General features: G+C 58.8%; 3 protein-coding genes and 1 long non-coding RNA gene across 11 annotated transcripts in view; 1 reads left to right on the top strand and 3 right to left on the bottom strand.

Annotated features, from left to right (window-relative positions):
- The window catches only part of ABHD15 (abhydrolase domain containing 15), a 15,524-nt gene extending 15,060 nt beyond the window's left edge, over positions 1-464 (bottom strand). Inside the window, exons 1-2 of the mRNA XM_029928925.1 lie at positions 396-464; positions 29-307 (exon numbers count right to left, since the gene is read on the bottom strand). Of these exons, the coding sequence (XP_029784785.1) occupies positions 29-307; positions 396-464 (348 nt within the window). The remainder of the gene's footprint in view (positions 1-28; positions 308-395) is intronic.
- Positions 1-5,793, top strand: part of TP53I13 (tumor protein p53 inducible protein 13) — a 6,418-nt gene extending 625 nt beyond the window's left edge. The window contains exons 1-10 of one of the 5 annotated variants that reach the window (XM_029929373.1): positions 750-1,626; positions 1,751-1,901; positions 2,053-2,154; positions 2,345-2,413; positions 2,646-2,687; positions 3,405-3,476; positions 4,261-4,389; positions 4,511-4,717; positions 4,802-5,357; positions 5,450-5,793. In XM_029929373.1, the coding sequence (XP_029785233.1) occupies positions 2,083-2,154; positions 2,345-2,413; positions 2,646-2,687; positions 3,405-3,476; positions 4,261-4,389; positions 4,511-4,717; positions 4,802-5,357; positions 5,450-5,562 (1,260 nt within the window). In that variant the 5' untranslated portion in view covers positions 750-1,626; positions 1,751-1,901; positions 2,053-2,082 and the 3' untranslated portion in view covers positions 5,563-5,793. Of the gene's footprint in view, positions 1-749; positions 1,902-2,052; positions 2,155-2,344; positions 2,414-2,645; positions 2,688-3,404; positions 3,477-4,260; positions 4,390-4,510; positions 4,718-4,801; positions 5,358-5,449 lie in introns of those variants that run through there. The other 4 variants (XM_029929372.1, XM_029929371.1, XM_029929375.1 and 1 more) reach the window with 4 other exon arrangements.
- Positions 750-5,474, bottom strand: LOC115283062. Its single transcript, XR_003904883.1, has 6 exons — positions 5,374-5,474; positions 4,486-4,612; positions 3,982-4,105; positions 3,139-3,208; positions 2,711-2,802; positions 750-2,421 (listed from the first exon to the last, which is right to left on the bottom strand). It is a non-coding gene; the product is annotated as an uncharacterized LOC115283062 (long non-coding RNA).
- A 394-nt stretch (positions 5,794-6,187) lies between the features above and the next one.
- Positions 6,188-21,010, bottom strand: part of GIT1 (GIT ArfGAP 1) — a 19,111-nt gene continuing 4,288 nt past the window's right edge. The window contains exons 1-21 of one of the 4 annotated variants that reach the window (XM_029927248.1): positions 19,496-19,632; positions 15,546-15,679; positions 14,971-15,083; positions 14,732-14,837; positions 13,977-14,194; positions 13,797-13,891; positions 13,413-13,455; positions 11,665-11,691; positions 11,436-11,484; positions 10,914-10,986; positions 10,233-10,330; positions 9,751-9,862; positions 9,489-9,622; positions 9,172-9,324; positions 8,829-9,059; positions 8,687-8,740; positions 8,416-8,499; positions 8,246-8,319; positions 7,968-8,150; positions 7,776-7,839; positions 6,188-7,605 (exon numbers count right to left, since the gene is read on the bottom strand). In XM_029927248.1, the coding sequence (XP_029783108.1) occupies positions 7,393-7,605; positions 7,776-7,839; positions 7,968-8,150; positions 8,246-8,319; positions 8,416-8,499; positions 8,687-8,740; positions 8,829-9,059; positions 9,172-9,324; positions 9,489-9,622; positions 9,751-9,862; positions 10,233-10,330; positions 10,914-10,986; positions 11,436-11,484; positions 11,665-11,691; positions 13,413-13,455; positions 13,797-13,891; positions 13,977-14,194; positions 14,732-14,837; positions 14,971-15,083 (2,124 nt within the window). In that variant the 5' untranslated portion in view covers positions 15,546-15,679; positions 19,496-19,632 and the 3' untranslated portion in view covers positions 6,188-7,392. Of the gene's footprint in view, positions 7,606-7,775; positions 7,840-7,967; positions 8,151-8,245; positions 8,320-8,415; positions 8,500-8,686; positions 8,741-8,828; positions 9,060-9,171; positions 9,325-9,488; positions 9,623-9,750; positions 9,863-10,232; positions 10,331-10,913; positions 10,987-11,435; positions 11,485-11,664; positions 11,692-13,412; positions 13,456-13,796; positions 13,892-13,976; positions 14,195-14,731; positions 14,838-14,970; positions 15,084-15,545; positions 15,680-19,495; positions 19,633-21,010 lie in introns of those variants that run through there. The other 3 variants (XM_029927245.1, XM_029927246.1, XM_029927247.1) reach the window with 3 other exon arrangements.

Genomic DNA, 21,010 nt, shown 5'->3' with positions numbered 1-21,010 from the left:
CAGGAGCAGGGCGAGGGCGGCGCCCCACGGCGGCATGGCGAGGCGGGAGAGCCCTCGGCGGGTGGCAGCTGGAAGGCAGCGGGGCCGTCCCCTCGGCTAGCTCCCCGCTCTGCCCGCGGCTCCGCTTGGCCACTGGCAGCTGCCGCAGGCTCTCCTGCGCGGGGGGGGGGTGCGGGGGTGGGGGTGGGGGTGGGGGCTGGGCGCTCCGGATTGGCCGTGGCCGGGCAGAGGCAGCCAGTTCGGTCCTGGCTCCCCTCGCCCGCCCCCGACTCCCGCCCCTGGCCCTTTGTACAGCAATTGCGACAAGCTGGAGCAGAAGGTGAAAGGAGCCAAGGCCACAAAAAGGGAGCGAGGACGCGCCAGCGGGCCGGAAGGGAGTGGGGAGGGCAGCAAGCCGAGGAGTGGGTTTTGGCGGCAGAGTGTGGAGACTCGGAGACCGAGGATCCGGACTTGGGGATGAGCATCAGAGTCCCCGCCGACCCCTCCCCTCGGTCCCGCTTGTTGTGTAGCTAGCTGCCGAAGGAGACCCTGCGTCGTTGCGCCCTCAGAGGCCGCAGTTGAGAAGTAGCAAAGGGAAAAGCGAATAAACCACAGCTCCGGGCGCGGGTTCTTTGGCTCCCGCGGGGCGGCTGCAGCTGCAGCAGCCGGAGCCACCAACCGCGCCTCCCTCCCGAGGCTCGGCAGTGCTATCTGGCCTAGGTGTTAGTCTCGGCGCCGCGGGCACCCTCAACTGCGCGCGAGCCCAGCCGGGCAGGGGGTCAGGCTCAGCGCCAGCGAGGGCTGGGCCGGCGTCCCGCGGGACAGCTGGTTTGCTGTTCCCTTGCCTGCATCAGCGTGCGGTCCCGACCCCACCCCCCTTCCCGGGAGCACGGAGTTCCCCAGGAGCCTGGCTTCAGATAGAGGAAATCCTCAGCACCACTCCCTGAGAAAGACCTCTCCAGAAGCAACAGCCCCAAGCTCGGGGAAAAGACGTACTCGGGTGCCCTGCGAGGGGTTGCCTGTCACCCTGCGATGGAGCCGTGGCAGGGGATAGATTGCAGTCCCTTCACTGGTTCAGTAACTGACAATTAGGGGGGTTGAGGGATGGGTAAAAAATCCCTCTGTAAGTCACGTTCTTGCTCTATTTCGAAATAATCCTTCTCCCTCTATTTCTAGGTTGAGGCTGGTCATTTTAATCCTCACCCTCCACCCACGTTCCCTTCGTCAAAATTCTGAGTTGGGCCAAAGAGAAGGGCATTGGAAAGAGAACAGCAGAGCCGGTGCCCCCTACAGGGGAGGTCCAGCCAGCTCTCCCTGCGGGGGCCAAAGACTGTGACTCCACCTCACGCTAACAGATGTCTCCCTGGGCACATGCCAGCCATCGCCGAACTAACGACAAGAGCAGAGGCGGGCATGGGGGGGGGGGGGGGACAAAGGAGCTCCAGCCCCGGCTTCAGCTTCCTCGGACTTCTGGGCCTGGGAAGGGTAGAGGTCTGAGACCCTCCTAAGTTCCTCTGGGTTCGGGCCCTATTTTCGAGGATACGAGTGGAATGGGATGACGGTGGACTGAAGGTGGAGTTCTAGAGCGGGGACCGTCTTCCTTCCGCAGCTCGGACTTCGTGATTCTGCCTCCTCTTCTAGTTGCAGGTAACCCTGACATGTCGGAGGCAGGTTTGCGGGAGGAGCGAACCCGTCCGTCTCCCCTCCTGGGCCACTCGGTCCACTGGGATCCCACTTCCCGCCCTTCGCCCGGCTCCGTGATCCCGCCCAGGCACTGCAGCTGCTCTCGGCAGGCCCTGGAGACGCGCTGAGACTGACGTGCGGGCCAAGACGGGTCCCTGCCAGTGCTGCCGCGCGGTGCGCTGGGCCGGGTTCCTACACACAACTTTTCCGGCTTCGGGTTTACCGCGCGTGCGCGAAAAGTAGGTGGTTGTGGGCGGGCATTGGGGCGGGGCGAGGCGAGAGGCGCGCGATCCTTGGGAGTCTGGGCGCCCCTCTGGGAGGGGGTGGAACGGCGCGCACGCGATCCCAGGGTCTACGTGGGTACGCTGGGGCGGGTTCCCTGGCTTGCAGGACTTCGGGCCGAGCCCCAGGCCACCCGGGATGGTGCCTCCGCCGCCGTCGCCCCAGCTGCTTCTCCTGGCAGCCCTTGCGGGGCTCCTAGGTCCCAGTGAGGTAAGGCGACCGGCTCCTGAGCCGGCTTCGGCCTGGGATCTCAAAGCCCTTTGTCAAAAGTTAGTCCTGGAAGGAGTCGCGCGTGGAGAGGGGACTAGGAGTCCTCCCTTGACCGGCTGGGCCTGGGAGGGAGAAGGCAGGGCCCACACCGAGGCTAGTGCTCCAGCTCTTCTGTGCCTTGGACCCACAGGTGGTAGCTGAGCCAGAGGAGGAAGCGGGGGCCAGTTGTCCCGAGGGTCCATGGCCTCTGCCCCCACAGGTAGGAGCCTGGTGAGGGGTGGGAGAGAAGGGTGTGAAGGGGCAGCCCAGCCCCGCCCCGCCCTGGCCCCACTGCGCCCTCCATGGTCACCCTCTGAGGACCTCTGCCGGTTCCTCTGGCCCTCGGTCGCCAGCAGTTCCATCCCAGCCTGGCCGGTTGGGTCCTGCTGTCCCTTCCCTACCCCCACGTGGAGCCCCAGCTGCTCTAAGCCCTCCGTTTCCCCCATGCATAGGTGTCACCGAAAGTGACCTACACGCGGATGAGCCCATGGCAGGTGAGTATAAGCAGGGAGCTCACCAAAACAGTGAGCTCCTTGCAGGCATTCTTGTTTTCTGCTCACCAGCTCCATTGTGACCACTTCCCTCCGGAAGAGACTGTGTTCTTAGTCCCTAGAAAGTGAACCACAAGCCTCTGTCCTCTGCAGCGCTGTGTCAGGAATGCTGTCGAGTAGCTATCTGCCCATGGGCAGAAGGCTGCAAGGGGAACTCTGGCCCTTGTGGCAAAACAAACTAAAACAAACAAAACCAACCCAGGCCCCAACACTGCTGTGTGACTGTGGGGAGTCTCCTGACTTCTCTGAGCCCCAGTTTTCTTAAGAGGGGCTGTTAGTAATGTCCCAGCTCCCCAGGACTAAATGAAGTGTGTGTGCTAGCACTTTGGGAAGTAGGAAGCTGTATGACGTAAAGAGTGTGCCTCAGTTACTGGCCATCAGACCATGGCTTTACCTTGCATGGCTGCCTCTCTGTTTTCGTGGCCAGTGGTCAGGTACCTTCCTTCCCTGTCCCTTTGGTTTTCCTTTTGAAAAAAAAAAAATTTTTTTTTTAAACCTTGTAATAGCTCCTGGCCAAGAAACCTCACTCATGCCACCTACCTGATTCCTTCTCTCAAAGAGCCCTTTCATTAAGTTATTCTGTTTGGAAACCTTCAGTATCTTATTTCTCATCTTATCATGGTCATAGCCAACCGACCCCTCCCCCCCCTCCACCCCCAGCTTTTCAGGCCTCGTCTGACCTCTCCAAATCTTTGGTTCTTCTCCAGTCGTTTTGGTCTACCCACCACACGTGTGAGTGCCAGCCTTCTTCCCACTGCTGAACCTTTAATGCCGCTTACTCCACACCTGGCCTATCCTGACCGGAAGCAGCTCCCTGCCCTCCTGTCCTCCATCCCATCCACCTCCAAAGCCCAGTTCAAGAGTCCCCTCTTTCATGAGAGCTTGCCCCATCACATCAGCCCTTATTCGTCACCTTCTCCAAATTCGTGTAATGCTTACAACTTCTCTCTCATAACAGCTAATCCCTTTGAGTTTTATTAGTTTGTTCTTATTTGTATTAGTTCTGTTGCCCTGTGTTTCCTCTACATTCTGTGCAAGCAGAGTCCAGGCATTGTGTTTTGGCATCTCCTGTAGCATCTGGCATAGTGTGGAGCATTAGGTCAGCACAATCAAAGAACAATAATTGATGAATTGTTTCCTCGTGGAATCGTGCACCTGCTGCCTGAATGCCCTGCATTTGGATGTTTTGGGAAGATCAGTAGATAGGAGACCTGGATTCCATTTGGGGAATGCTTACCGTCTAGACTGGGGACTCATGGAGGCACTGTCACAGGTGCAGAGAAAGAGACAGCTGAAGAGTGTTCTGACAGTGTTAACCAGGGCCTGCTGTCATGGAAGTTGTGAGCTTTGAGGTGTGGCATCTGGTGGAAAGGAGGGGTGAAAATGCTCAGAGGCCCTGAAGGTGGGTCATTTGGCCCTGTGGGAATCCCTTTAATAAAGCTGGCCCCAGGATGGGAGAACTGGGGATCCTCAGAGTCACCTGGCCTGGCTTAGTGTCTCCATGCCATTACCCCAGGCTAAGGATGTCCGCTTCCTCTACCACCCCTGTGCCCACCCTTGGCTGAAGCTCCAGCTTGCCCTCCTGGCCCACATTTGTGTGGCCCAGTCCTCACTGGCCCAGGACTCCAGCCTCACTCAGGAGCGGGTAAGCGGTGGATGAAAGGTGGTTGGCCCTGGCAGAGGCTACAGCCCCATGTTTGAGAAGAGAAAACTCAGGGACTTCCTCTTGCTCACTCCCCACCTTGAACTTAGTTCTCCTTTTGTAGCCCTTGGTGCTGGCAGCAGGGGGGGTGGTGCTGGAGCTGGCATGGATAGAGCCAGCCTGGGCTGCCCACTGGCTGAAGAGGCGGCGGCGGCGGCGGAGGAGGCTGAGGAAGGAGAAGGCATGGTTCTGCTCTGACAGTCTTTCTGGGTTCTCTCCCTTGGTGCCAAGGCCAGGTAGAGGGAGGCTGTGCTGGAGAGGGTGTCTACAGGTGAGGGGTGTTGTGCTTGGTTGGTGGTGGGGTCATTGGGTTATCTGGGCAGGAAAAGAGTGACTGCTGTCTCTCTCCCCAAAGGCCCCAGCTTTGGCTTTTACCCTGCGGAGCTGGCGGCCCCCCGGTGCGGAGGAGGCAGCTAGAGGGTCCAGGCACCTCTCTCCTGTCAGTGCCAAGAGGCGTGGGCTGCGGGCTGCTCTCAGCCTCCAGCCCACACCCTCAGCCCTGAGGTTCCCCGCTGCCTCTCCACGGAGTTTGGAGGCCAAGCAGCCCATGCTGGCAGCCTGGGGTGATGGAGGTGATGCCCCCTCTGGGCCCACTTTCCCCTCACTACATGAGGGGGCTGGAGGCAATGCCAGCACCAGGATCGGGGCTCAAGTGCCCAAAGGGCAAAGCAGCCCAGGGGGCTGTACCTGTCCTAGTGAGGCATCCCCAGCCCCTCAGGCAGCAGTGCCCCCGCGGGTAGCCCGGGGCCCCACCCCACGCACGGAAGAGGCTGCTTGGGCTGCTATGGCCCTGACCTTCCTGTTAGTGCTGCTCACTCTGGCCACGCTCTGCACGCGGCTGCACCGAAACTTCCGCCGGGGGGAGAGCATCTACTGGGAGCCCACAGCGGACAGCCAGGACACGGTGGCTGGTAAGAAGTTACTTACTCCCCCAACCTGGCCCTGGAGCCCCGGGGCATCCCTGCGGACCACCGACAGCTCCCCACACTGCTCCTGCCCGTAGCTGTGCTGAAGCGAAGGCTGCTGCCGCCCCCGCGCCGGCCCAAGCGCTCCCGCCGGAGACCCCTTCTCCCGCCCACACCGGACAGCGGCCCGGATGGGGATAGCTCCGACTGACCGGACCCCAGCCCTGCCACTTTGGCGGTTTGGTTTCTCCGCCCCGAGGGAGGCCGCCCGCGACCTCTGCCACGTGGACCCTGCGCAGGACCGCCCCCTGGTGGCCAGTTGGAGCAGTCCTGCCTAGGCGTCGTAAAGGGGCTTGTCCTTAAGGTGTGGTTTGCCGCGGGGAAGGAAATGGGCTGTTTCAGCCTTCCTTGCCTATGTTTCTAATTAAATTATTTTAGTAGAGTCTGGAGTTGAGCTTGTGCATCTGCCACACAGACATTCCCCCCAGGACCCCTTCCTAGGCCATTTAGATTTTGTTTGAAGTGGGTGCTTAACAAAATCAAGATAGGCACCCACTAGCCTGCCTCTTCCAGTCTTCCTTTCGGTGGGACCCTTTGGGACCCGTTGTAGTCCACCACATGGGTAGGGAGAAGGTGGTGGTGGTGGTAGTTACTGACATTTTATTTCCTAGCTTCTTTTCTAGAACACAAGGGCTTTCCTTGCAAGTTCCAGGTCTGGAGTAGCTGTTGTCTTCATTTGCTTCATGTTCTTGACAGGTCTTTTTTTTGTCCCACCTCCCCCTCCTTCCTTCCCCACCACTTCCCACCTCCAAATCCTCTAAACATCAGCAACAGCACATGGTCACTTATTTATTTTTGATACAAATGTACATGACACACTTTTTGACAGCCCGCCCACCACCACACAGGTACAGCCTGGCCCCTGGGGCAGAGGCAGGACAGGGAGCCAGGCTGGTAGGCACTGCCCTCTGCCTCTCCAGCCTTCCCAGGCTGCAGCCCAGATTCCAGATAGCCAGGTACTGCAGGGCGGGTGCTGGCCTCTCCAAGGTTACAGGGAGGGGCCTCTTGGCTGAGTCAGGGACCCCGGGGAGCCAGCCCCAGGCTCAGGTGCTCAGTTCTCTGCCCCAGCCAGCATAGCCCCCTCCACAAGGGGGGGGAGGGGAGAGGGGAGATGCAGGGAAGTGGTTTTTTTTCTGTAAGTTCATAGAGAAGGGGTATGAGTGGGGGGACTGATGGGAGGAGGCAACAGGTAGGACCCAGCTGGTTACCAGCAGTCCCTGGCCCCAGGATGGGGGGGGGGGGGGCTGACCCCCAACTCTGGTCCCGCTGTTCTGTTCCCCTCACCCTTCATAAAACTCCAGATGGGCCAGGCCTCCGGAACGGCACTGCCGCCCCGCACACGCACACACAGGCACGCAGGGACACTCAGTTACCACAATGTTAAAATTAAGGGGTGGAAGAGAAGAGAAAAAAAAAAAAGATTTTCCAGTGTTTGCTGCTAGGGACCCTGGGAACACAATTGGGGCCTGTGCCCTAGGCAGGGGCTGTTTGGCATTAAAGGAGAGCAGCAGGGGGGCTGGTGGCTACAGGGCAGGGGACATCCAGAGATTATGTACAAAGGGGATGCCCCCGGCTCAGCCCCCAATAGGGCTGAACTGGCTCATGGAGGTGGGGTACCTGAAGGGGGAACTGGCCCCACTTGGGAGTGTCCCCACCAGACCCTTTGCTGAGGGTGCCCCAGAGGGCAAGGGGCTGGGAGTGATGCCTTATAGGCCCCTGCACGCTAGAAGGAGGGGGGGAGATGCTATGTACAGGGGGAGGTGCATGGAATGTGGGGGACAGAAGCTCCTGCCACCCCACCTCCCCATCCCTGGGGGCTTGAGGGGGTGGGCACCAGGGTGCCTGGCTGCCAGGGGACAGTGACAGCACTAAGGGCACTTGTGCCAGCGGCTCTGTTGGGGTGGGGATTAGTGTCTGGGGGTGGCCCAGCTCCCGCAGCCAGTGAGGTCCCAGGGTGCAGGTGAGGGTGCAGGGAGAGTGGTCACTGCTTCTTTTCTCGGGTGGTGATGGTGACCAGCTGCTTAGCAGCCTTGGCGATGTCATAGGCGCACTGGATCACCTGCTGAGTCAGCAGCTGGAAGTCCACAGGGGCGCCAGGCTCCGGGGGCACCGTCTTCCGGCACTCACTCTGCAGCCGGTAAGCGCTGGCATTGAGCAGCCGCAGTGAGCTGCGCACAGGCTCCAGGGCTGGCCTCTGGAGGGAGGGAGTTGGAGTTGGGCCTTGGACTTCAGACCATGAGCCATGAACAGGGCCCAGTGTGTCCTCCCTCATCTCCACCTAGGTAGCGGTCATATTCCCTGCACCTGCCCCACCCTGAGAGACTTCCATTCCTGCTCTTCCCTCCGGCCCCTCCGCCCCTGTACCTTTGGGAAGAGAGAGGCCATCTCCGTCACAGCCAAATGGATCTTCTCTGAGCAGGGCACAAAGCTGTGGGGGCAAGGGAGGGGAAACCTCAGGAGGGTTTGCAGGGACAGGGGAACATTGGTTACCGCCCCCCCCCTTTCCCTCTGTGACATCCAGGGGCTGCTGTGAGCTCTGCATCCCACCCCCTGTACCTGTCATGCTTGAATTCCTGGGCAGCCCGCAACAACTCCTGAATGTTCTTGGTGACCTGTTCTGTCTTCAGAATGACATCCTCCGTGCTGGGAAGCCCAGGGTCAAGGTCTCCATCCAGGCTTTCCAACTCTGGGTGGAAGTCATCTTCCTTCCCCAGCTCAAGAAACCTCTTCCCCTCCATTCTGAGATTGGGGTTAGAAAGAGACATTCTAGTGGTGAGGCCACTTGCCTGTACCCTCACAGCCACTCCACTGCCGCCTTCCCTGGGCTGCCTTACCCAAGCAGCGGGTCCCCACTTTGCGTGTTCTCATAGTCGCTGTCGGCACCGCTGCCGTGGCGGGAAAGCTTGCTCTGGAGGAGCAGGGAAGGGGCAGTGGGTGAGGTTCACAGTCACAGACTCGCTCAGCCCAGCACCTGTCCCTTGGGCCCTGGGGAGGGGAACGTTACCGTGTGGCGGCTTCCTTCCTGGGAGGACAGTAGTGGGGAGGAGGGAGTGAAGGGCACGGATGAGGCTGACACCCCCTTCCGGATCTGAAACCCAGGAGGGCTGAAGTCAGTCTCCCTTCCTTGCCACCCACTGTCCAGCTTCCCAGAAGTGAGGGTAGGGACCGTGTGTATCTCGTCATGCCCATGCCCGGCAGCAGCACGAAGCCTGACACCCACTGGGGCTCAGGACCTATGTGCAGAACTGGATCTGCTTCCCCCAGGCCCTCCTTACCCGGTAAAGGCCAGCAGGGACGTGCACTGAATAGATGGCATCATCCTCCAGCTCCTGGGGGTTGGCACAGGTGTCACGGAGGGCCCTGCGGCAGCCCCAGCCCTTTGTCTCCCCCAATCCTTGAGACCCACAGGCAACTCACAGTGCTGTGGAAAGGCTGTAGCCGGGTGGAGAGCTCGTCCCCAGGTGGGGCCCCAAAGGGCTTCAGGGCAGAGCCTGGTTCATACATGGAGAAGGCCTGGCGGTCCCTGCGGTGGGCACTCCCGCCAGGCCCCATGGGTGTGTGTTCTGCCCGCTCGCTGGGCAGTGGGGGTGTGGGCACCGGCCCAGGAGGCTGCCGGATCTGCAAGTTCTCTGCCTGCAGCTTGTGGATCTGAGAGCGGATAGTGGGATCAGAACCTCCCGAGGGTCCAGGCAGCACCCTACCTCCGGGAACAAAGGATCCTCTGCAATCCGGGCGCTCCCACCAATGCTGCAGCCCTTACCTCCCTCTGCAGCCTCCGGAGCTCATCACTCAAGCTGCTGTTGACCTTCATGAGCTGTTGCACCTTTGCCTCAGAGGTAGCAAGAGCCTTCTTCAGCTCCAGATATTCCTGCAGCGTCACAGCCCCATCAGACAGGTCTGAGGAGTCCATGCTCTGCAGAGTGAGACAGAAGCTGGTCAGCCTTCGGGAGCAGGGGGCAAATGCCCACAGAAGACTGTTCTCAAGGCCACAACCAGCCCACTTGTCCCTGAAGCCATAGGCTACAAGGGGATAGAGCTGAGCCTTAATGGAGGCGTGGGGAGGGGCAGTGCTCAGACCCGGGCACGGTTGTTCCTAGTGGCACCGGCGCTGCGCAGGGGCTCCTGGTCCGTGTCCTCATCTGAGGCCACACTGTCGTAATCGTGCTGGTCGTCGAGGTCACTCTGGCTCCGTGCAGATAGCTCGAGGTTGTCTAAGGACGTAGTACAGTCACTCGGGATTCCGCCACACGACCCTTCTATCATGTCACCCCAGAAGGGAGCCATGATAGTCTACTAGAAAAGTGCCCAATGCCCTCAGCCCTATCCACGCCCTTCCCACCTGTGGGGCTGCTCAGGCTCTTGCCCTGCTGTCTCCGCTTGGCCTCGCTGAGAATGTCAATGATCAAGGTGGCAAACTCTCGGGCGTTAAAGCGGGCCAACTTCTGTCGCCCCTGCAAAGCAGAAAGAACTGGCCAGTGTGACATGCCCCCTCACAGTTGATAGATGGGGGTGGGGCCAAAGCAGCAAGGCCGTCTTCTGCTACCTGGCTCACCTGGCCATATTCCGGGTGCCTGGGCAGCTCTCAAGAAGAGGCTGGAATGTCTCCCCAGAGTTTGCTCACCAAGAGCTCAAAAAAATCAGCCTCTTCCCCATTTCCAAATCCCAGTGCCAGCAGGGCCCCAAGGGAGACCTGGGCCAGAGGAGGAGAGCAGGTCCAGGCAGAAGCCCATACAACAGCCGGTGAGGAAGGGCAGGGCCTGCAAAGCCGGTGACCCCAGCAGGGGAAGTGGCCGCCCCCGGCCCCCCATCCGGCCCCCTCACCTGATTCCGTGTGGCCGAATACTCGGGGTTAACAGGCAGGAAGGGCACAGCGCTGCGCTCTGTCACCAGGGTGCTGTGGTTCTGGGTAGCCAGCCACACTGTGGGGGAGAGGCAGGGAGCAGAGCGTCCATGGGGGAGCCAGGCCCACAGGGTGTATGTGGGGAAGCACTGAGCACTGCCTTCCTCAACGTCCACCAAGTGCTAATGTTCAGAACGGAGGTGGTCTTCAGACACCCGAGGCAAAGCTGGGTCAGGGCATGGCTGGGCCAGGCGGGTGACGACGACCAGAATGAGGTGACTCCTCCTTACCAGGCCCAGCCCAGGGTTTGGGCTGGGATCTGGCTGTGGCCAGGAAGGAGTGATGGAGGGGGGCGGAGTGGGACTGGGGAGCGAGCCAAAGTGGGAGGGAGCCAGCACAGAGATGAGACCCAGTCCGGGGATGGGGGCGGAGGAACAGGCTGGCTGCCTCCGACTCAGCCCACTCTGCCTGGCTGGGGACGCTGCCCAGGCTGCTCACAGCCAGCAAGGGCTGCTCTGCAGACATGCTGAGGCGACCCACCTCAGGCCTCCCTTCTCAGTCCCAGCAAAAGGCCCTGAGAGCCATAGCAGGCCCTAGGTAGGTAGGTGCCCTTGTCACATCCACCCATGGCCTCAGATGCCACCGCCCCCCCCCCAGCTCACCAGCATCATTTTCTCTTCTGTCGACCTCATCGTACACATCCATGGCAAGTTCCTCAAAAAGCCGGTTGCTGAGCTAGAGACAAAAGAGGGACCCGCACTTCATCAGATCAATTGGTCCCCTGTGCTGATAAGGCCAAGCCAACCAGGATGTCCTAAGGTGTGGGCAGTGGCTTGTGTCCTTTACGCCACCCAGCCCCCACAATCTCAGAACTGGAAACCAGGGCAAGGGTCTCTCTGCCAAGCTCCAAGCTGGGACAGGATGGAAGGGAACCAGATTAGACTATTTAGTGCCCTGGGAGGTCAGAGGTGGAGCTAGGGCCCTGGGAGCCTAGGGAGCGCAGAGCCAGAGTCAAAGTCAAGGGGTGGGGAGGCGGGGGAAAGGAAGCAGGGAAGCTAGAGTGAGAGGCAGGTCAAAGACTTGGAAAAGGAGATCAGGTCAGAGGAAGGGGGAGTGATTGCAGGGGTCGAGGCTCAGAGGTGGGGGCAGCTCCAAGTATGAGGAGCCCATCCTGGTAGACTCACCGCCTGCAGCTTCTTCTTGGCAGCTTTGGCCAGCTCAGACAGGTCTAGGCTGTGGGAGGAGGAGGGAGATGAGAATGGGCAGACAGGAGAGGTGACCAGGCCCCCGGCTGTGACTCCCAAACATGCAGGGACCCCAGGAAGACAACATCCCAGATGCTGCACACCAAATGCCACCCCTCTGCCCCGCCCCCAACCTCCAGAGCCTGCTCCCGGAGCAGGCACCATATACCTCTGAGACATGCACTTTTGCCGAGATCTAAGTCCAGAGAAAGGCAGCAGAGGAAAGAATAGGACAGAGGCAGCGATTACCGGAGGCAGGGCAGCACGTGCCTCTCTTGGCAAGCTCAGACCCATCTCTGTGCATACGCCAGACCCGGAGGGTACAAAACAGAACTCTTCTCCCCTCCCAACATGCTCCTAGATCAGCCTGTTCTCTACCTCCATGACCCACTCACCCAGCACCAATGTCTGTTCCTGCAAGTCACCGGAAACCTCCCTCACCCTAAAGCCCCAGCCAAGCTTTCCCCAGTGCTGCCATTGATCCCTCTTTGCCTGGACCTTCGCAAGTTTCTTCATCCATTTTCCCACTTCCAGTCTTGCCCCTACAATCCTTTTTTTCCACCCAGCAGCCCGGGTGATCTTTTTGACATGTTGGACCATACTACCCCTGGCCTTAAAAACATCTTAATGACAAAACCTATGTATGGATACTTCAACTGCACTTTAATATATCTTATTTTAATCCTCTCAACAGCCCAGAAAATGTAGGTACTGTTGCCTTTACGTGCAGGAGGTAACTAAGCCTCAAAGAGGTTAAGTAGCCTGCCTGAAGTTGAACAGCCAGTAAACGGCAGAGCCGATGCACCTTATCTGTGCTTAGAACCTCTCTGCTCTTGTTGGGGCTCACAGGACCGGCCGTTCTCTTCTGTTTCTAGTCCAGAGCTGCCCCTGGGAAGTCCCTGCTTCTCGCACTGTGCTCCAGCCACACAACTGCCCACAGGTCCCAGCAGTGTGTTCCTTTATACCATCTACGCCTTTACTTCTGCTGCGCTCCCCACACTGAATACAGCCATCTCACTAGGCAGCCTCCTTCTCTGGACTGTGAGCTCCTGAAGAGCAGAGATTCTGTCCGAGTTACCTCTGTGTCTCAGGGCCAAGAACAGCAGCTGGCACTAGGCAGGTGCTCAGTTAACACTTTTTTGAGTCCGTGCCCATATGTGTTTACACACATACACCAGACACGCATACAGGTACACACACCCCAGAATAAGACCAGAGAAGTAGGAGGGACTCTTGGAGTCTCAGGACAGAATAGGTCTAGCTTCAAGGGATTCAAGACACCTAGTCCCGACAATCCTGTCTGCCCACGCTGGTCTTTGGAGAGGGAGGAAGCCTCCTCTCTCTGGGATCCAGGCCAGCAGGCACAGGTTGGAAAGGCAGCCTTCAGAGGTGGCCACCAGGTGGCGCTAACATCCATCTTGTGAACCCCCATAGCCTAGGCGCCCAGAGGCTTTTCAGGTCAGAGGCAGAAACACCTCAGCGGTGCTGTGCACTGCCCCACCTCCGCCCCTCCCCAATTTCGGGGCACAGAGCAGAGGCCCAATGTTAGTCAAATCCCTGGGGCCCACCATCTTTTCACTGAAGAGCAAAGGCTTATCTAAAGATTTTACAGTGGGGTGAATGCCACTGGAGCAGAGCCCAGTGAGCCCCACTCCTGGGGCAGGTGTTTCTTATACTCAGGCCTACGTGTGATGGCCTGGGGCTCAGGCAGTGCTTGGCCAAGTGCTGAGCTGACCTCCCTCCCCTGCCTTGGGGCCCAGCATTAGGGAGTGAGGACTGGCCTGAAATGCTTTTATGCCAGCCCCAGAGGGTCGGGGGCCCTAAAACCTGGGGAGTGGGAGGGGTGGGGGTTCTGGGGCTCAGGCACTCACAAGGTGTCCAAAAGCCTCTGGGAAGGGGCATCAGGTGGGCACTCACCTGTCGGCCATCTGTGGGATGATGTAATGCCCATTCTTGTGATCTGAACAAAAATAAAAATGCCAAGTCACTGGTGCTGGGTGGCCTTAGCAGCTGGGAGCCCACCTCACTGCCACGAGCAGAGCTTGGCACCCAGACGTGTCAGGGGACAGGGAGGAAGGCAAGCCACCCCCAAGATCCCTGGGAGCTGACTAGAAGTGATGATGCCCACCCCCTACTCCCTATCCCAGTGTGCTGTAACCCAGAGCCTTCATCAATTTCACAGGAGCCGGTTGCCTAGCAACACTGTTCCCCAGCCAGCTCTGTCACCATGGCACCTGCTGCTGGGGTGTGTCTGGGTCCCACCTGCCTGGCCGAGCCAGGCCCGCCCCGCGTTCTGCTCACCCGGCTTGCGTCCACAGAGATAGAAGGCCAGCCGGTCAGTGAGCTCATACTGGCACTCGACTAGCCTTTCCGCCAGCTCATGGTGCCCCGCCTGCCTGTGGGGAGGGGGCATGGCTCAGCCCAGCTGCAGCAGTCCACTCCCCCCACCTGCTCAAGCCTCACCCAGCACCCCACCCTCACCTGGCGTAGTCAATGGGCGTGCGGCCATTAACATCGGGGGAGCCGGGATCAGCCCCATACACTACAAGCAGCTCAGCCTGCAGTGTCTGTCCCGCCTTGGCAGCCACATGCAGAGGTGTGGTGCCCTTCTCTGGATGGAAGAAGTTGGCCTGGGCACCCAGGGACAGCAGGCGCAGACATGTCTCCAAGTTGCCTGTTCGTACGCTTGAGTGCAGTTGCTGCAAGGAGCAGAGTGTGCAACAAATGTGTGTGAGGCCCCTGCCCTCCTCAAGCTGTACCAAGTCAGGCAGCTGCTGGGACTCCTACCAGCTCCATCGGCCCGGCTGAAGTTGGGTTGTCAGGGAGGACAGAGGATTTAGTGCCAAGTAATAATAGCTGCTCTCAGTCAACATCTACCTGTGCTATGGGCTCCCCTTGAAAGAGGTATTATCTATGAGGGAGATGCTGTTACTTCTTTCCCATTTTACAGAGGAGGAAACTGAGGCTCTGAGTGGCTAGGAAACCGGCCCAAGTTTTCCCAGATTTTGGATGGCAGCGAGGGAATTCTAGCCCTGTTGCGTCCACTTGGAGGTGGAGGGGCCCCAGCCACATGCAGCCTGACCACATAACATTGTCCCCTTCCGTTAAGTTATTTTTGCCTGACCTGACCGGCTTGCCTTTGGGACCTGGGGCTTGGTGGTGATGGAGAAGCCCTCGGGGTGTGGTGAGTGACAGGAGGGGAGACCCACCCGTCTGTCCCGTGGGGCCCCTCTGACCTTGCTGAGGTCTTTGGCAGTGACCCCATCATCGTCCCGGCAAGGAAGCTTGTGCACAAACGCCAGCATCTGGTACTTGGCCCTGATGAACTCTGACTTGATGGGGCTGGATGGGGCACAAAGGAGGAAATGGGGCGGGGGGAGCAGAGCAGGAGAGGCTAGCCCCCCCGCCCGCGCCACCGCTCAGACCCAAGTCCCATACCATGCAGCCCCTGCCACCACCCTCCAGTCCAACTCACTGGACTTTGTCCTGGGGGTTGGCTTTGCGCCGGCCACTCTGTACTTGCGCAGGGTCCAGCAAGGAATGCTCCCAGATGGAGTTGGCCCCGTTGCTGGCGAGCGTGTGCACCATCTGCAGGGAAGGAGCGCCAAGTGAGAGTGCCCACTGTGCACTGGGTACTGGGGGAACACCTCCAAGCGCTGGTCACAGCCAGCGTGGCTGCAAACAGTGCCGAGGGGCCTGCCAACCATCACACCTCCAGCCAGCCAGGCCACCCAAGCACGTGGGGTCTGCTTAGCACTTCAGGCTGCATGGCGTGTGTGCCAAGGCTCAGAGAGATTAGGTGACTTGCTCAGTGCTACGTGGCCAAGCTAGGAAGTGGCAGAGCTGTGGAGAGAGCCTAGGTCTGTGAGACTCTGGTCTCTCAGAAGTCCCCCCGCCCCTCCCCCACCCCATCTGCATGGCAAGCACAATGGATGGAAAGGGTCAGGGTTTAGGTTCTGCCTCAGATGGGTAATGCCCCCTGTACGCTGCAGAATCCCAAGCAGCACGTGTGGGTGTGGCGGAAGTGTGCTCACGCGGCTGGCCCCATACCTGCAGCAGCGTGGGAGGCCAGGCGCTGTGGCGGAGGTGCTTGACAATGGAGATGTGGCGGCCCAGGCTCCGGTGCACGCTGCAGCACTCGTCACACACCAGCACCCCCCTGCTGATGGAGGCCCAGCCAGGGTCTGCCGGAGGGGGAAGCAACGGTCAACGGAGGCCAGGTCACGGGCAATATGTGCTGGGCATCTGCTCTGGGCCCGCACTATGCTCACACACTCCAAATACCCAGGAGCTGGGACTGCCAGGACACACAGGTTGCCAAAGAGGAAGCTGAGCTATGGCGGAGGAGGGATTTCCCACAGGCTCGCAGCAGGTGACTGACGGCTGCGCCTGGGGCGGGGGATGTGTGGTCCCCAGGGTCTACTCAGCAGGTATGCTATCCTGTAGTCTCTCCCAAGGAACAAGACAGCTGGTCCAGCCCTTCCCCAGGGAGGCAAGAGTCCTCTGGGGGATATGACACTGATGCATATGCCAGATATCCTAGACACTCCTGTCTCTGGGTCAGTGCCACACTCTCCTGCACCCAGGCTTCTGCTGAAACCACTAGCCACTTGCCTGACCCACTGTACCCCTCCATGGGCTCCTGCCTTTGCCCTCATCTTGGCAGGCAAGAGGCCATTTCATGCTGCACCTCCAGCCACCATCACTGATGGGCTGAACTGCAGCCCCTTCACAGGGATGAAGAGGGCAAAGGCATCTAGTACACTGGATACTTACCGTGTACTAGATGGACCTGTATGTACAATGCCTCTCACAACTGTCAGGCAAGGCAGGAAATGTTATCCTTGCTTTACCAACGAGGAAATGGTGGCTCAGAGAGGTTGCTCAAGGTCACACAGCTAATGAGTGGGATTGCTGGGATGTGGACCCAGGCACTTTAGACATCAGAAACCATGCCATGTTCATACCCACTGCTCTTCCTCTGCTCTTGCCTGGAAGGCGTCGGCCCCAAGTGGGCAAGGGCCCTGGAAGCCACTCTACTCCCTGGGGAGCAGCAAACTTTGGAAACAAGAAGTGTGGGCCAGGACAGGGTGGGAGGTCCTTGGGTCCTTCTCAAGGGCAGGGGAGATGCCACCCATCTGAGGCCCCTTGGGAGAGGGGGAGGAGACAGCTGCATACAGCTCAGGCTGTGGAAAGGTCACGGGGGAGAAAGCAGCCATTGTGTGCCTCCAGAGAGTGGGGGTAGGGAGCTTCTCTCCCAGGACACTGTGCTCTGCCCTGGCCCCCCACCCAGTCTCAGGAATCCCTGGGCTGGGTGGGGGAGCAGGGACTGGCTGTCTTCCTTTCCCGGGAGGGGAGCGGGAGCGCTCAGGAAGTCCAGAAGCAGTTGAGGGGAGGGGAAACGCCAGGGGAGGGACAGGCTTGGGGTAATGAGAGCCTCTCCAACCACAAGGAAGTTCTGAGACCCTTCCCCACAAGGACTTCCATCAAAGTTCCCAGGAGAATTGTAAAGAGACTGAGTCAGGGTGCAGCCTTTGTTTCATCCATAGCAAGTGTTCCCTCCATCAGGACAGGAAGAAACAAAAAGTGAAAGAGGGGGTTCAGCTCATTGAGTCTGGGCTTCTTGAGGCATCCACCCAAAAACAGGGCATTAAAATGCCTGCCATATACCTTCCTGGGAGCTGATTCCAGGGGCCCACAAGGAAGGGACCCACTATCTGTGCCAAGAGGGGAAGCCCTGGGACACTTTTTAGTACTGGCTTTACCCAAATTATGAGGCCCCCCAGTGAGGCACATGGAAGTCTCCCTCCCCCCACTCCCAAACCACTGGGTTAGGGGTCCGTGAGCCAGCCACCAGCCACCTCCAGCTGCCCAAGCAGGAAGCTGGAAATGACGCAGCCTAACTAAATTCCTCTTGTTGAAATGGTGGGGTTTCCTGTAAGTGGGGAGCCGCCCAGACCAGGATCATAAATGGGCCGCCCTGAGGCCTCAGGGCCTCCAGCTCAGGCCTATGTTTTTACCGGAGAAGCCGGGCCTAGGCAGACTGCACAGATACCCAGAGCCAGACCAGACATGGCGAGTCTCTGAACATGGCAGTGACCAAGAGATCAGGATTTAGAGAACGTAGTCCAAGGCTTTGCTTGGCACTCAGCCTGGGGGAGGGGTCCTCCCTTCTCCTCCAATGACCTGAAACAGGAAGGTTGAACAGGGGACACTGTCCTGGTCTGGGGCACACTGGTATAAGCTCAGTTCTGGGCTGCACAGATGAGAAGCCCACCCTAACTCTACTACCTATTTCTCATAGGCCCAGGTGGCCTTGCACCCACCCAAGCAGGAGCCCCCAAGTCCTTGAAGCCTCCAAGAACTTAGGCCAGTTCCTAAGGCCAGGTAGGGTTTCTGAAAGTCAAATGGCTATTGTAGTTTAAGGTTAAAGGACTCTTGCCCCTAAGAGGCTCCCTAAACTTAGGGTGGAAGGGCAGGGACATAAGGTTTTTTTGTTTTGTTTTTATAATAGGGTCCATGTCCAAAGGCCCAGTGTGGGGCTTGATCTCATGAGATCAAGAGCAGTATGCTCTACTGGTTGAGCCAGCCAGGCAAAAAGATGCAGTGACCTCCTCAGCATCCTGCCAACACTCCTGGCAGCTTCTGCCTCTGGGTGAGGAGTCTGGGAAGTGTGGGCAAGTAGAGGAGGGATCCTGGGATAATGTGAACCATGGAGGCATCTACTAAGGTGATTTCATGTCACCACCCAAAGCCATCTGTAGCCTCTAGGAGCAGCCCACCATCTTGAAAGCAGCCCAGAGTAATTAATCCATGGAAATAAAGGTCAGAATGGCAGATACTTTGGGGGGCTATTGAATGTGAGAGGGCAGAAGAAGGGCTCAAAGGGTGATGGCAATGCTCCACCTCTTGACTGGAGTGGTGGTTACACAGGTATACAGACGTGTAAAAACTCATCAGGCTAAAAAACAGTAAGGTGCAGGAACTTTGCTGTATGTAAGAGGAAGAAAGTCCACCATTCACCCCACCCAACAATTTACATTATGAAGAGGACAAATGAGCCTGCAAATTTCCAAATGGCCCAGCCAGTGGCCATCCATGCTCACCCAAGGTGCCATCCAAAGTACTTCAAGGTATCTTGAGGGATTCACTCCTGTGCCACCAAAGTGGAAAGGTTGAGATAGACGCCCATGGGGGGAGGAGTAGGCTCTTGAGCTGGGCCAGGACTGTGTGGCAGAGTGGAGGGGAAGGGGGGACACACACAGTCTCCAGAATTCCTGACTCTTGCCCCTCCCTTGGACTCCCATGGCAGCCGGGTACACATGTGGGGCCTGATGAGTTGGTACCATAGCAGCCATGCCATGTCCAGCTGTCTTACAAAATACACTTGTCACCTGTATGCCCAGGCCTCGAAGTAGAGGGAAGATGAAGACCTTTGGGGCCAGCCTGCACCTCACCATTCACCTCTGTAACCTCCCCAAATTAACCAACCACAAAAAGGCCACAGCCTGCTCCTAGGGCTTGCCCCCTCACCAGTGAAAGAAGCCTATGACGAGGTAGGAGGCATACACCAATGGAGTCCAGATTGGGGGAGACCCAAGTAGCCAGCAGGGTCCTGACAATATCCAAACACTCAGGGAGGCCTGCTGCCAGGTGTCGGCGTAGTGTGATGTGTAAAGACCCTGTCAGCACCCTGCCCACTTCATCATCCTCACCTTCTCACCTCCTGCCTCTTCCTGACCTGTATTCTGGATCAGGAGAAAAGGAGGTACCTAGGGCAAAAATGCCTCTGTGGGACAATGACTATGCATAGGGACTGGACAGTCCCAAGATATCCCACTCCTCCCTGAGCCCACTGGGCACCCAGAGGCTTCAAACAGTCAAATGCAATGGAAAAACGGCAACTGCCTTGCTCATTCTGCCCTATGTCCCTCTGGCTGAGAATCAGGACTTGAAGATGGGATGGGACTCTAAAACCATTTCTACTCCAACTTCTTTACCTCACAATTGAGGAAACTGAGGCCGGGAGTGAGGAAAGTCTTGCCATGGGTCACAGAGTAAGCTGATGGGGTGAGGGTCTGCTAAGCACCCCCACGTCCATGCTCTGCCCGCCCTGCACAGGTACAGAACAGCCTGGAAGAGACAGAGAAGGCACACTCTCCTCTTAGCCCTTCCATCCCCAGACCTGCATGCGGTTGTAGGAAGGAGATCACAGTTTCCAGCTCATTAGGGTAAGGACACATAAGCCCAGATAGCTTCTCCAGGGTCCTCTAGACAATGACATGCCCTGAGAGGAGTACAGGGTCACAAGCACCCACAGAGTACCATGTCTCTGTGAGCCACCCACAGTTACCAAACACTCTAGCAGGAAGGCATCGGAATCACCAGAGTATCTGTGGATCCCAACCTGTTGGGGTCCTGAGCTGTCCAAAGGGTGGCTGGAAGTTATGGGCCCCTGAAACAGCACTGCACACTCTCACACTTAATTGTGCCCACAGTCCCCTGGAGTTCAGACACCCTGAACCAGCCCAGAGGTCTCTCAGGGAGATAGATCCTTTTTAAAAGAGAGGATGGACAAGAGCCACGGCTTCCTTCCCGGGGCCAGCTGCTGAGCCCCATCACAGGCAGTGTCCTCCCACATCAGAAGATAGCAGCCTCTCAGGTCACTGCTCCTCACTTCCTCAGCAAGTGGGGGGCGGGGGGGGGGGGCGGGGAGCGGGTTCACATCAGCCTGGACCTGACTGTGCTGGGAAGAAGGGAAACACCACAGTAAATACAGCCAGGAGACAGGCCAGGAAGCCAGCCAGATCCTGAGAATCTAGGCAGCTCTGGGTACTGTTCCCTACCCATTTCTAGCCAGACTGGGCTAGAGGGCTAGGAGGGGTCTGTCTCCAAGCTGGGTCAAGGCTAAGTCCCTTTCCCAAGGAGGCCTTACTGGGGCACAGGAAAAGCCGAGCTAGTTGCTTCCAGGGATGCCTCAGAGGAAGATGCCCAGACTGTACTGGCCCTCAGCACCAGGCCCTGCAAAGAGTCCCCGCCTTGGGAAGCAGGGGCAGGGAGTCCTAGGAGGATCCACTCCCTCCTCTGCTCACGAGGAAACACTATTCAGGCCTCCCCCGGCCCATCTGCCCAGCTCTCTGCCCCTTGACCTCCTCTACCTCAGCGGGCGTGCAGACATGGGAGCAGCAGGTGCAAGACGCGGGGGTGGCACTGAGATGACACAAAACCACACTCGCCCATACCTCCTAAACCCTGTGGGCCTCGGCCACAGCCCTCCTACCACCCTACCATGCCCGGCTGGAGCTTCCGTTAGGATACATAGATGTAAGAGGGAGGGTGGGGGAGCAGCTAGCTGCCTGCCTTTCTCAGACTGAGGGGTGGGAGGTGGCGCCGGGAATGTCCTTCCTTGCTCGTCCACGGACGCGAGGGACTGGGGCCCCCCAGCTGGCCCTCCCGCCAAGGACGCGGCTCCGCAATGGCCCGGGCGGGGGCCGAGGCCGGAGGCCGCAGCCCCC

This window comes from Suricata suricatta, chromosome 17 (assembly GCF_006229205.1).
Source record: "Suricata suricatta isolate VVHF042 chromosome 17, meerkat_22Aug2017_6uvM2_HiC, whole genome shotgun sequence".
Lineage (NCBI taxonomy): Eukaryota > Metazoa > Chordata > Mammalia > Carnivora > Herpestidae > Suricata > Suricata suricatta.
The sequence above is the reverse complement of the archived record's forward strand: the minus strand, read 5'-3'. Positions and strand labels throughout refer to the sequence as shown.